This window comes from Nestor notabilis, unplaced genomic scaffold (assembly GCF_000696875.1).
Source record: "Nestor notabilis isolate BGI_N333 unplaced genomic scaffold, ASM69687v1 scaffold1361, whole genome shotgun sequence".
NCBI classification, from domain to species: Eukaryota; Metazoa; Chordata; class Aves; order Psittaciformes; family Psittacidae; genus Nestor; species Nestor notabilis.
Window position 1 is genome coordinate 14,717 of NW_009914950.1, and position 13,187 is coordinate 27,903.

The window sequence follows — 13,187 nt, forward strand, 5'->3', positions numbered from 1 at the left end:
AGCAGCACGTCTGAGTATCTGTATGCTTGCAACCTTCCTCACTGTAATAATCTTCAACGTCCTTATTGAAAATAAAATTAATAAATAGCTTTAGAGCTCTCTACTCCTTTGCAATAATCTTAGCATTGCTTTTTACTGAATTAGCAATAAGCCTCTTTGATAATTCATGTGCCTAGAGAAGAATCACAAATAAGACACCTTCCCAAGTAAATACGGTAGACATGACATCTAATATCCTGTCCTTGTCATTTTCAAGTTCTTGGTTGTGTACAATAGATCTTCATTCACAGAAAATTGAATGTGCTTGTAATAGAAAATCAATGGCTATTAAGGCATCTCCTACCAGTCGTTAGCATGAGAAGCTTCATTTTAAGTTAACAATGCTGTTCCTAAGGGGAAGAATCTTCAGCAAAGAACTGTGCCTGTTTTTGGAACAGATGGTAGCTTTTTGTGTCACAGGGTGACTGCTGATGTTAGCTGATGATGGCCCACTCAGACTGGAAAAAAAACCCCTTCATTACATTGTATGAAGTTTTCCAAGAGATGTGTCAGTCGTGAATTGATACTGCCTTATCCTGGTTTAAGAAAGAGGAAAGGGGCTTTCTCCCTGTAGAAGAAACTACATCTATACACAGGACAGTGTATACTTCCTTAGTTGTAACTTGTCATTTAAATATCATATGTCCTTGTTATTCTGAACAGAACACTGCCTCTATCTGTAATATTTGTTGTGTTTGCTGTATGCCTACTCACTCCCTTTCCATGCAACATGACAGCAACACCTTCTTTTGCAGTGAAGAACCCATCCGCATTATGCCATCTCCAGTGTGGCTCTTCTCTGTTTGGAGAGAGAACAGAGAAGAAAAACTGCCCAGTTTGCTCGGAGGGAGGGTGCAGTTGCACCATCACAGAAAATCCATGTTCTCAATAGTCTGTCAGTTGCTACAGGTAAAATCCAGCTGTCATATAGCAGTAGAATTGTCATCTGGCAATTTCAATCTGTTTGTGATTTCACAGGGTTTTGATTTCTGGTGTAAAAAATGTTGAGCCTTGTTTTCTTATGGAGTTGGTTGAGTAACGAATTTAACTAAATAGTTTAAGTTTTTTAATAACAACATTGATGAATCTGAAGCTTTATGTTTTTATGGTTAGTAGGATTTGACTACTGAAATGTCACAGAAAGACTAAATGTGTGAGGTTTTATGTGACATTTTCTGTTCTGAAGAGTGCTTTGTTGAGTTTTTAGAGCATTGCTAATATGAGACTTCTGTTGGGAGAAAAATATTGTAATTTTTGCTTAAATGCAAGATTAAATAAATTTTCTCCTTTAATCAGAAACTTGGGAGAGAACAAGAGTGTACTGAAACAGAGAATGGACAAAGAAGTGTTAGCATCTAGAGGTGGTGAGATGTGTTCATGGCAAGGGTAAATAGTAAGGTACCTGGCTAAGGCCTTGCCTGAGAAATGTAGAAGACTCAAGTTCATTTCCTCCTTTGGAATGTTGTCAACATGAACTTTGGCAAGATACTTTGACTAATACTGGAGAAGATCTGGGTTCGTTTGGCTCCTTGCATGTATCATTGCACTCTTCTGCTGCACCCATCTGCTGCAGCCTAATCCTGACTTGCCAAATCCGTTAGCGGATTAGAAAAAAACCATAAATCATTTTGGAAGAGGCCTCAGGTGATACATGTCATGTCTCTAGCTTGGAAACATCACTAGTTCTGGTGCCACTACCTAAAACACTGGAAATGTTGTGTTTCAGTAGTTTCTAGGTCTTGGTCTAGTTCTTGTCAATGAATGGTTTACTTACCTTATGGGATCTTACAAGGATAAGCATGAAATTGTGAAGCAGTTGGTCCTTGCAGGTTGTAAAAGAAGTGCCTTTGGAAAGACTAATGAGTTCCTATCTTGTGTTTGGCAGTATTATGCGTACTGCTGCAGCTACAGATCCATACAAACTAAATAAGAACTTGTAAGCCTTGCTGCATACTGCCAGTGGCCAGATCAGCATCTTTTCTATTAACACTTCTCTTCCAATGCTGTTGCTCAGTGCTTGCCGGGATGTGTAGTAAGATTACTTTGTTTTTAGTCTGGATGGTCTGGAAGCAGAGTGCAGTTACAGTGGATGAGCTCTGGACACTGAAAAAAGACAATCACCAATCCAGGTAGACAAGACTTGATTTTATTAATAAACTTTGTATTTTCCTCTTTGAGGTGACAGTTACAAACTTTGGTTCAAAAATAAAAGAAAATATGACCAGCAAGAAGTTGACTTTTGAAATCTCACTTCTATATGTATAAACGTGCATAAGAAAAGACCAGTTGGAAACGAGCCAGCAGAAACTAGTACTATTTAATTTAACAATTTTTTAAGAAATAGAAACAAACATTTCTTTTCAAGTCTTACATATATTATGAAAAATAATTACAAAAGGATTTGTGTTGTAAAGCTAAAATGTAATTTCTACTTCCAACTACCTGAATAAAATGTTCAGAGGGAAGGCCAAACCAACATCTGTTTGGTGACATTTGAATAGCAGATTGTACCAGGTTCAAAGACAGCTCTGTAGGAAGCAGTCCCCTCGTATGTTGCTTAGCAACTATGTAGAATCACATGACCTAGACATATTGCATCCCTGGCCTTGAGGTGAAATAACAAGGAAAAAATACTTCCTATTAATGGGATGGGCAAATATTGTATAGGACCATTCTGTGGAACTTTCAGTATCCAGTTCAGGAAGCAAACATCTGTCATTGCTCATATAAAAATCTAAGTAAACACTGCAAGAATCCAGAATCCATAAATAACTGTTGGAATCCAGTTTCAATATTTATGTAAATAAGCACAATGGAAACAAATTCAGATGAGATTAAAGAAAAAGACTGATTTCTTTCACACAGATTTTTCACAGATCTCTTACAGAAAAGTTGGGGTTTGTTTTTTTTTTCATTTTTCTTACATATTTTCCCCACCCAGAAATAGAAAATTGCTTATTTTAGGTATATACAGGTATCTTATGAAATGATGGAATGAGAAAAGAACATAAAAAGTCTGAGGTATAGCACCATGGAACACAGCATCTTTGAAGGTGCCTTCACTGAAATTCATCATCACAGAGTGATACCAGCAGAAGAGTTTGTGCTGCTCAAGATCTTCCAGTTTTGCTACCTTATATTTTGTTGGTGACTTCAAATAACAAGCTCTTCAACAACAATATATACAAAGGGAGTTTATTATTAATCAGAATTGGCTTCACTGGCAAGTACAGCTTTATTTTTTCAGAATACAGACACAGTACTGACAATGGAGTTTTGTAATTATAAAATGAGAGCCAGATGCAATTCAAAGACACATGCAAGTTTTGGAAATGGACAGAGAAATACCAGTACAGTACTGTACATAGAATAATTACAGTTTATTCAACACTTTCTTAACACCTCTTTGTTGTAATGGAAGGAGCACCATGTCGTTCATTTTTTTACAGCACCGAAGGAATCCAAAGGGGGTTGTTCCTAAAGTGAGCCCTATGTTGTCTGTCTGTGCCACAGCATCTTTGCAAAATAAGTTTAAGTCATGTGATTCTGGCCCTACAAGGGCAACAATTACTTTCTAGGTAAGACATACACAACAAGACATATTTTCTATGCCATCCTTACTCAAAACTTGCATGTGGCATGAAGTGGGTTGGTAGCACCAAAGTGCAACATTTCTGTTGATCTGATTTTGTCTTAAGTTTAACCAAGGAAGCAGACTGGACCAACCTCAAATCCAAACTTCTGGTTCTGATCACCAAAGTCATTGATCATCACATCAACTATAGGCACTTGGTCTATTTTGGGTGTGTTGATTTCGATCACCGTCTTCGTATAGCCCTTTCTTGACTGTTAAAAAAGAAGGAAAAAAACAAAACCAAACCTAAACATGGTTATATATCAGAGCAGTAAGCATGTGCTGTAGATCTTCATAGGTTATCTCTGAGTGTAGAACTTACAAATTATTGACCCCTCATGCACTAGATATTAAAAACTCTAAAGTTCTTAGGATTTTATTTTAAAAATTAAATGGAATGGTTTTGACTTTAGAAAGCGATCAGCCCACAGCTTCTTGACTTACTAGAACAGGCCTACATATGAAAAGTTACCCAAGACATCTCATGTTTCTTAGAGAATGTGTATATGCTATCTATACTATTAAATAACTAATAACAGTACTCTCATAGCAGCGTACATGTCTTCCTTGTGAAAAAATTGCTAATTAATTCTGAATGGCAGAATTCACTTCTAAGAAGACTGTAACTGTGTCACAAAGTATTACAGCAGCTGTTTGGGCATGAAAGAAAGGACAGGACTGCCAACTGACGCCAGGTTTGAAGGCACACTCTTACTTCCTAACAAAGGCTCTCTAGATCCTCTAAATATCATCGAGCCAAGTCATCATGTTAGCTATCAGGACTGCACTTTGTTCAGATGGTCTGTTGTGTCTTGCTGAGACCCCTTATTTCAGCAATGCCAGGGTCTCAGAGTTTAGATGCATCAAGATCAGGTAGATCTGAGAGTCCTCAGTTTAGTGACAGACTTAAAGCCTAAATCACTTCCAACTCTCCGGAGCTCTACATTCACCCACTGTGGATAAGAAAAGCAAAATACAGGACCTACAGAAAGGCTGTCTTGAAGTAGTATGTATTCAGGTATCATTACCGAGGGGAGGAGACTCTGCACCTACCTGAGCTGAATCTCTGTCTCAGAGCCAGGTATGTGTCCTGGCACCTTCAGGTGTCTGATTCTATCACTGATTTCTCAGGTGCTGCTTTCAAGATGCTCCCATATCAAAACCCAAAATAATTAATGAGGCTTTAACTGTCACTTGCTCTTTTGATGTCTCTTTCAAAGTGTTCAGTATAAGCCATTCTGTTTCTGAGAAGAGGTAACAGTTGCTATGCCTACAAGACCCTGCTGGAGAGGTGGTCAGGCAGTTGATGCATGTTTGGGATTTTAGCTGAGCTAAGAAAGGATTCTGAAAGATACAATCCACAGACTTCACCTGGCTTTGACTACCAAAATTGAGAAAAGGAAATACAAAGACACATACCAAACCATACAATTAATTCACTGTTTGGGTACATATTTACGGCTTAGTTCGTACATGTTTTTACTGTATTCACTAAATATTCTGTCTCCGTATGCCTTGATTCTGAGTATAAATATATTCTCCTATTGGGCTGCCTCCCCTGATTATGCTCTTTCTGCTTCTGCTCTTCTCTTATACTGTGCTCATACTAGCAGATAGTCTAGTTTCAGCACAATGCATAGTTTCAGCCTGTATGCATGCCAGGTTTGTCCCATTTCTGTTGCTTGGCTTATGTTTGCGTGGGTTTTTTTCTTGGTACTTATATGAAAATTAAGTAAGGGACTCACGTACTGTAGTTAAAAATCTACTGAAAGGCATTCTATTAAAAACAGAATAGTTCAGAAGGCTTTTTCCAGAAGAAAGCTGTGAAAAAAAATGCGTTTGTTTGATTTCTACTTTAATTGATAGGTTGGTTTTGTAAAGACTCTTCTGAGCCTCTACTTACCGCACAGCCATCGTGAAGAGCTTTGATGTAAGGACTGTTGTCATAAGACATTTCTTCATCATTTGATCCTAAGAACCTTAGTGCTTTGTCATAGCTGTCAGATGATGCATCGTGCCAAGCTACAGACTGATGACAGTTGTAAGTGAAATTCTGTCTGGCAGAGGCACTCAGTAGTCTAAGGAATGTCATTTGGACCATATTAATGGAATTGCCTTCAACATCCAAATAGGAAAGCTGGAAAATACAAGAAGTTACATCAATATTTATCCATTTCCTTTGTTAAATGCAAACCAAAAATATTGCTGACAAAAGAACCACAAAACTCTCCTTAAAATAGTAAATAAAATTTAAAAAAATAATCAGCCAACATAATAACATTTTAAGGAATGTTAAAGTTCAATAAAGCTGAGGCTCAGTAAGTAGGTTTTCATGTTGTAGCAATATATTTAGGAACTAAGGACAGAATTAGAGAGTGAAAGACAGCAGAATCTCTTTGGGAATCTGTGTTTAGCTAATGATAAAGTTATGTCAGCCTGCAGTCTCATCTTTGCTTACTCAGTATATTTCCAGTTACCCAGAATGGGGCAGGGGATCTATGCTCCAGCTGCTTTACTAAGAGTCAGTGGTGGTGTGAGCACTAGGATCATTGTGGCACAATCCAGAGCAGGGTGCTGTCCAGGGGCAAGAGGCTGCGTAGCTGCGCTAATATTTAGGGGAAAGAGGCTGGGGCTGAAAAGACTTTTTATTATCTAAGTATTTATAAGATTATTTGGGATCTGTTGATCACTGACCATATGTACTTGATTTGTGAGTAAGTGTTATGTTGCAGTGACAACTTACAAGTTTTCCTCGCTTAAATTCACTAAACCAAGATCCTGGATTCTCCTTTGGCCACGATGAAATCCTAACCTGTATGGTAAATCAGCAGAGATAAAAGTATTTAAAACATATGTTATTAGATAGGAAAGCTTTACATTACCTGGGACAAATTTCACATCAGATAGTGAGATCTCAGCCCCTTTAAAGGTCTAAAATAGGATGGTTTTCTTCTACTGAATGTCTTCAAATTAGTGACTTTAAATAGAATCCAAAGCAATAGCTTATAAAGAGAGCTAGTTCTATTTAAGGGAGACTGTTTTCATTTGTTAAGTTTCAGGTAAAAACTGCTGGTTTAAACTGTCCCTGTGAAGAGCGTATAAATTAGAGTTTTCACTGTTGTTGATGCTGATAGATCTCTCTAATTTAGGCAAGCTTTTAGAAAGCCACCTCTACGCCATCTGCCCCCTCAGAGGTCATTTGTAACAAGTGAGGACACTGTTAATACGGTATTTTACATCTACTTTACACAGGTATAAATGAATAGATATAAATGAACCCACAAGAGGAATGCAGTAAGAGTGTAGGTTTTAGGTCAATGTTAGATTATGCACTTTAACTGGCTGCACAGCTATGTTGCATCCTGAAATACAGTGAAATGTCAGCAAGCAGGTGCAGAGATTCCCTATCTAAGCAAAACAGTTAAAATACTGTTTCTTAACTCTACGTACCATTTTACCACTTCATTCAGATTTATGCAGATTTCAGTGCAACCAGAAAGATAGCTATATGCAAATGTGACAAGGTAATGATCTTCTTTAGTTCAACATTGCAACAGCATAGTAGGATCTGTCAGCACCCAGATGAAAACACAGATTGGCACTTACTCCTTCAGATTTCTTATCCGGGTAGATGCAAGTTTCTCCACCTGCTGTGAAATTGCAGTATACCTTGAAGGAGTCTCCAGAACAGCCCTGGTTAGGATCAATCCAGTATTCCCCTACAACAAATGAGAAATTATTTGCCTTATGTAGTGGAATCAGTAAGATCCAGGTTTTACTGCTACCCCAGTACTTTTTTTCCACTTTGGTCCTCCAAAGTTTGTAGCAAAGTTGTTTTATCTGAATGATGAGAAAGCAACCCTTTCCTGCGTTGTGATTTGCTTCTGCTGTTGCTCTTTATAACACCAAGTTATATTAAGTCTATTATCAAGACTTAATGGACTTATCAAGTCTATTTTTATCTATGTCCTTTTGTTTTTCTCTGATTTTACTTCAAACCATGATTCTGTCGCAGGATACTGCTTGAGGTTATGAAGGGACTTAGTCTAGTGGAGGAAGGACGTTATGTGTGAAACATACATTGGAAGTCTCAACAATTTGGCCATTTCAGTATTTCAGCTAGAAGGATAATTTGTACCTGTGGTAATAGCACTCAAAAACAGAGCACAGGCAGCTTTAGGCATAAAAAAGATACGGCTCAGGTCAGACAGCAAAATCTGTAGTCATTTGTACACCTACCTACATTAAAATATGGCCACACAGGGCTTGGTGAGGTTGTAGCTGGCACAACTAGCTAAAGCTTCTACTGAAAGAGGTATACTTCAAGCAAAGATGTTTTTTACTACTGGGTAAGAAGCTGCAAGACCAGACCAGTGACACTCCAGGCTGCTTTAGCTGATAAAAGCATCTTAACTAATCATTGGTTAGGTGACACAGTGGGAAAGACAGTTAAAACTTCCCCTATAGAGTTTCATGAATTCTGCCAGAATGGCACAGCTGAGAATCCAAGCTCTACAATCGTAGGGTGAGTGAAGGCTGGGCATGAAAGAAAGCCACAGTCAATCCAAGGTCCATTAAAAATCAACACTTTTTAACACCACTGTAATTATAATGGTGATTTCTGTGGAGTGGGTCCTTATCTCCAGCTAGTTTCTCAGCAGGACAGCAAATTATTTTCTGGCACTACCGTTTTAATCCAGTTCTAGGCTAATAGTGGAGCTTTCAAAGAATGACACATTCCTTCATCAGTTCTGTCTTCTAAATACAGGGCATAGACAAAGAATTTATGGTATTTTAAAATTCTATTAATTCAGGCTCTATTTATTGAAAAGAAAGCCTTGCCCTGGAGAATTTTGTTGTTTAATGAATGCATTTACTTTTATTTTAAACAAAATATTACTTTTATATGAAGAAAGCTTCAGATACTAAGTAAATACTGGTAAACGAAGAAGGTGAATCTGGTTTATAAAAACCATTCATTATTATGAACAGCACTGAATTGTAAAATATGTACTTTTCATATAGCATACACATTGCTTAACTACGCCTCAAGGCTACCATCTGTTTTTATCTGTCTAGAGTGAAAACAATAAAATAGCATTAAACTGTTGAAATCTATTTTTCCTCCCATTTAAAGGCACAAAAAATACTACTATGAACTTGGAAAATTATCCATTGCAATTGAAAAAACTGTGAAAGCATAACAGCTCTGTGAAGGCTAGCTTTCATTTAAACCTTTCCGGAGGGGTAAGCTCACCAAACAACAAAGAATAATTAAATCAAGATAGTTCTTGAGAACAAAGTGTCTTGTTCATACTACTCTGCGTTTTATTAAGCTAGTTCTTAGAAGCATTAAACAGTAGGAGAGAAACTTGCATGTCTATTCACTGAATGACACAGAACAGTGGTCATGCACTGAAACAAATTGTTCTTTCTAAGGGTAAAAGAAGAGTAAATTTTTTGAGAGTCATAGTCAGTAATAAATCTCATATAATACCAATGCTATTTTATATTATTATGCTAAGTTAAAGCATACAGCTAAAATAGTTTTTGTTTCTTTTAATACAAGCTATTAGCTATCCCAGGAGGCTGACATTTGTGATTTTCCTTTCCACTGATCTAATTAGCATCAATCTTTCATTCCTCTCCTGTTTGGATAGTTCTGGAAATGCAAGGCCCACCTTTCAAAAAAAGAACTGGTTTTTATTTGGCATTCCACAAAGTTTTAAATCTAAACGCAGCTCAGGTTATGTATTTAAAGCATTTTGTATTTTACCAACAGAACAGCTCTTGCTTACATTTCATACATTTTTATACCTGAAAAATCGATTAATGAGACTCTGTTTATTGAGCAACTATATTAACCACCAACCAATAATGAATTATTTTCCAAAGTATCTTAGCAGATTATAACTTCAGCCTTGTTTGCCTTTGTCATGCAATATTAACATACCATCTGGGAAGTCTGGGTGGCAGAGTTGCAAGTCTTTGCAAGTTCGGGCTGGGTTATTCTGTGTGCCCATAGGATACTTCATATGCTCAATATCTTGCTTCAGTGAATTCAGTGAACCAAAGATCTCTTCCATGCCATCGGAATAATCCAGAATATTGTCACCAGCATCAGATAACATGTAATCAGGAGATCTTCTTGTCTTTTTGGGTGACTGGATTGGCAGCGGCTGGATTACCTCACCTGGAGGACCCTGAGTGGAAAACAAGGTATCTTGGTTACCTTTTCTGTCTATTTTCAGCTGCATAAATAGGCAGAGGAAGACCAGAGGATGTGGCTTGCAAAAGCTTTGAACAGGCTTTCTTCAAATTCTTTATTTCACTTATTTCCTTGAAATTTCTGCCTATGTGCTTTATTTACTTGCAGAAAAAGATGACTGTAGAAGGCCAAACCATTGTTTTTTGTGCTCTAAATTCTTCTCAATACATTGTTGTTTGGGAAAGATCATATAGGTTAAGTGTGCAGAACTGACTTGTAATTGCTTATTTATCCCTGGCATTTCCCTCAAGCACAGGCATAGCCTATGACAAATGAAAACTGAGGATGTTTTCTATGATAAAACTTTAAAACTCCACTTGGGGTCTACAAAGCAATACTTCATTTCAAGAACTTGAAACATTTCATTCAGATTTGGACTGTTTTCATTTTGATTGTTATGATATGAAAAAGAAATAGTAGAAACAGAAAAGTATCGACAGGGGCAAACCAATATCATTCTATTGTCTATGCTTCAATGTATCACATTAAGTAATTAATGTGAGGGTTTTTCAGTGCAGACAATGTATTTCTGTGTCTGGTGGATCTGTGTTTCCTGCAAAATCAGTGTTCAAACAATCATTAATATTTTCCTTATCTGCAAGTTCAAAAATGCTGGTTTCTACCCTTCTGCATGTCAGATAAGAGTTCTTACTTACTGGGGGACCAGGTGGACCAGGTAACCCACTGTCACCCTTTTGACCAGCAGGACCCTATAAGGCAATGAAAGAAATGCAGTGTTGACCATACTACAAAATGTTAAAAATAACACACACGGAAGTTAAAGAACAAAAAATACAGAGGAGAACTACTTACACTGGATCCTTTGGAACCCTTTGGACCCTGGGGACCCTATGGGCAAGAACACAGAACTATAGTTGGAGTGTATGTCACACAATCAGGGAGTGTTTTCAACAGGAGGACTGGATGAAATTACTTACAGGTAAACCAGGAGGACCAGGGGGTCCAAGTGGACCTGCAGGACCAGAAATTCCCTAAGACAAAGAGAGTAAGAACACAACTGAAGTATTCTACATATTGGAGCGGATTTAAAAATACGATCTATGAAAAAGGTAGCCCTACTTCTCCTTATCAGTCCAACCGTGATGAGTTTTGATTTAGGCCATTTGCTAGAGTCCAAATAGTTTGTAAGTTTAAAATACTACCGGATAGTTTGAGTTGCCTGTAGTTGTTCTTACACTGCAGTACTTACAGTCACAACTGTGTTCCCCTTTAGACTGACTTGGAAACCTCACTTTTTATATAGTCCCTGGAAACATAGATAGTAACTAGGAGAAAGGAAGCTACTCTGGGTAGTGCAGTTAAACATGATGAGACTGGTGCTGCTAGTTTTATCTTATCCCTTACTTAGGTGTATGTGATTACTTCATCTTCTGAAACACCCTGTGGTGTTTAACTTCACTGTTTAACTTCACTGTATCTGTAACTGAAGCTGTTTAACTTCACTGTATCTGTAGGAAAGTTTTAACCTCTAGCAGGAGGCTCTGGGTGTTAAACGTTAACTTTATGTTTCTCAAAAGAGTGGAATATATACTCTTTGCTTGCATAGAACTTGAATGAAAACACAAGTATGTTTTACTCACTGCATCACCCTTGGCTCCAGGAGATCCCTGTGGGCCAGGAAGACCCCTATCACCCTTTTCACCCTGTTCTCCTGGAGGTCCAATCAGGCCTATCAAACCAGGATGTCCCTAAACAAGATAGAAGAAAATATAGTTAACACACAATATATATAAAGTAAATGTGCTTTTCAAACACATGAATTAGAGCTGTCAAATGTCACCACTCTTGCTAGTCAACAATTAACCTGGAAAAAAGTTATTCTGAAAGCATATTAGTTGGTTTTAGTTGGCCTTTCAGACTTAGAGATTATTTGCAAGTTGTGACTGTTTATTCAGTGGAAGAGGTGCAACATACTCCTTACTGAAACCAATACAGAAATAACAATACCTGTGGGTACAAATTTCATACCAAATATTACATTTAGATGCTATAAGCATATTATAGAGTTGCACAGTTGTTTCCACATGAAATTCAGCTGTTTAAACAGCTTATGCAAGCACATAAACAAAACCTGAAATTCAGAAGATACTGATATGCCTTTCTCTATGTAGTTTTTGTCTGATATACAAGCAATCAATAAACTGTGCTATCCTGGATGTCTCAACCCATGATTTCAAAAGAAATAGCTGATAAATATTTAGATTTTATAATTTTAAAATAAAAATCTCAAGTACTTTTTAGTGCTACTTACTTTGTTTTTGTCAAATGAACAGCTCTCTTTACATTAATGTCTTTGGGATTTTTATTGCAAGGAAGAATCACATGGTCAATAGATTATGACGCAGGAAATAATCTTTTCCTTTCTATATAGCTCCGGGATACCAGATGTGGCTTAAAACTTCATGATTCCTATAAGACTATGTGAAGCTGAGTAGTAAGTTGTAACAACACAGTAAGTTGTCTTGCTTTTTGATACAAAACCTCTAGTGTTTTCTTCTGCTGATTTTATACAGAATTTAAGACTGGGTAAAAAATTACAAAGGCATAAAAAATGACTACATTATACCTTCTCTCCTTTGGAACCTGGATCTCCTTTCAAGCCAGGCAAGCCAGGTGGACCCTAAATAAATCAAGGGAAGTAATGTTAAAGTAAGTTTTAACATACTGCTCAGATCATGGTTGCTTGAAATACTACTAAAGGCAGTGTAAGTCAAAGTACAGAGTCATTCAGTGGTTAATGGTTGTGATTAATGGCATGTAATTTAGGGTCCAAGATAAAGTTGCAATTTGTGTTTTAAAAAGTGTGACGATGCTACTGTAGCATTTAGATTGCTTTATAATTAGAAATCTATAAAGTTGTACGATTAGAAATCTGTGAAGCAGAGGATCAACTAGATTCTCAGAGCATTGAGAGCATCCAGTGAAACAAGTGATATTAAAAAAATTCAAATATTCTTTTTTTATTAGCCTAATTTTGCTTGTAGTTACATTACATGCTTTCAATTGTTACTTCAACCTTAATTGCCATAGCTTGTTTTAATTGTTTATTTTAGCCCTTTCTTTCATATGATAATGGACAGTATCCTCTTAATGTTTTCTCCTAGTTTATTACAGCTCAGCAAGATTTTTTGCAGAATACAAATCATGTTGCTTGTACTAACGGCTCCTTAGTATTATTTTGTTGGAGAACTACCACCTATTCTGTTTCAGCACTTGGGGCATTGT

General features: G+C 37.1%; 1 protein-coding gene across 1 annotated transcript; it reads right to left on the reverse strand.

The window, feature by feature from the left end:
* Positions 1-3,227: 3,227 nt before the first annotated feature.
* LOC104413007 (collagen alpha-1(XI) chain-like) lies at positions 3,228-12,582 on the reverse strand (the record flags this gene model as incomplete). Its single annotated transcript, XM_010023890.1, has 10 exons — positions 3,228-3,885; positions 5,577-5,810; positions 6,417-6,485; positions 7,280-7,392; positions 9,627-9,876; positions 10,598-10,651; positions 10,755-10,790; positions 10,880-10,933; positions 11,543-11,650; positions 12,529-12,582. Coding segments are annotated over 10 exons (1,119 nt in total), but the record flags the coding sequence as incomplete, so codon positions are not given.
* Positions 12,583-13,187: the final 605 nt, after the last annotated feature.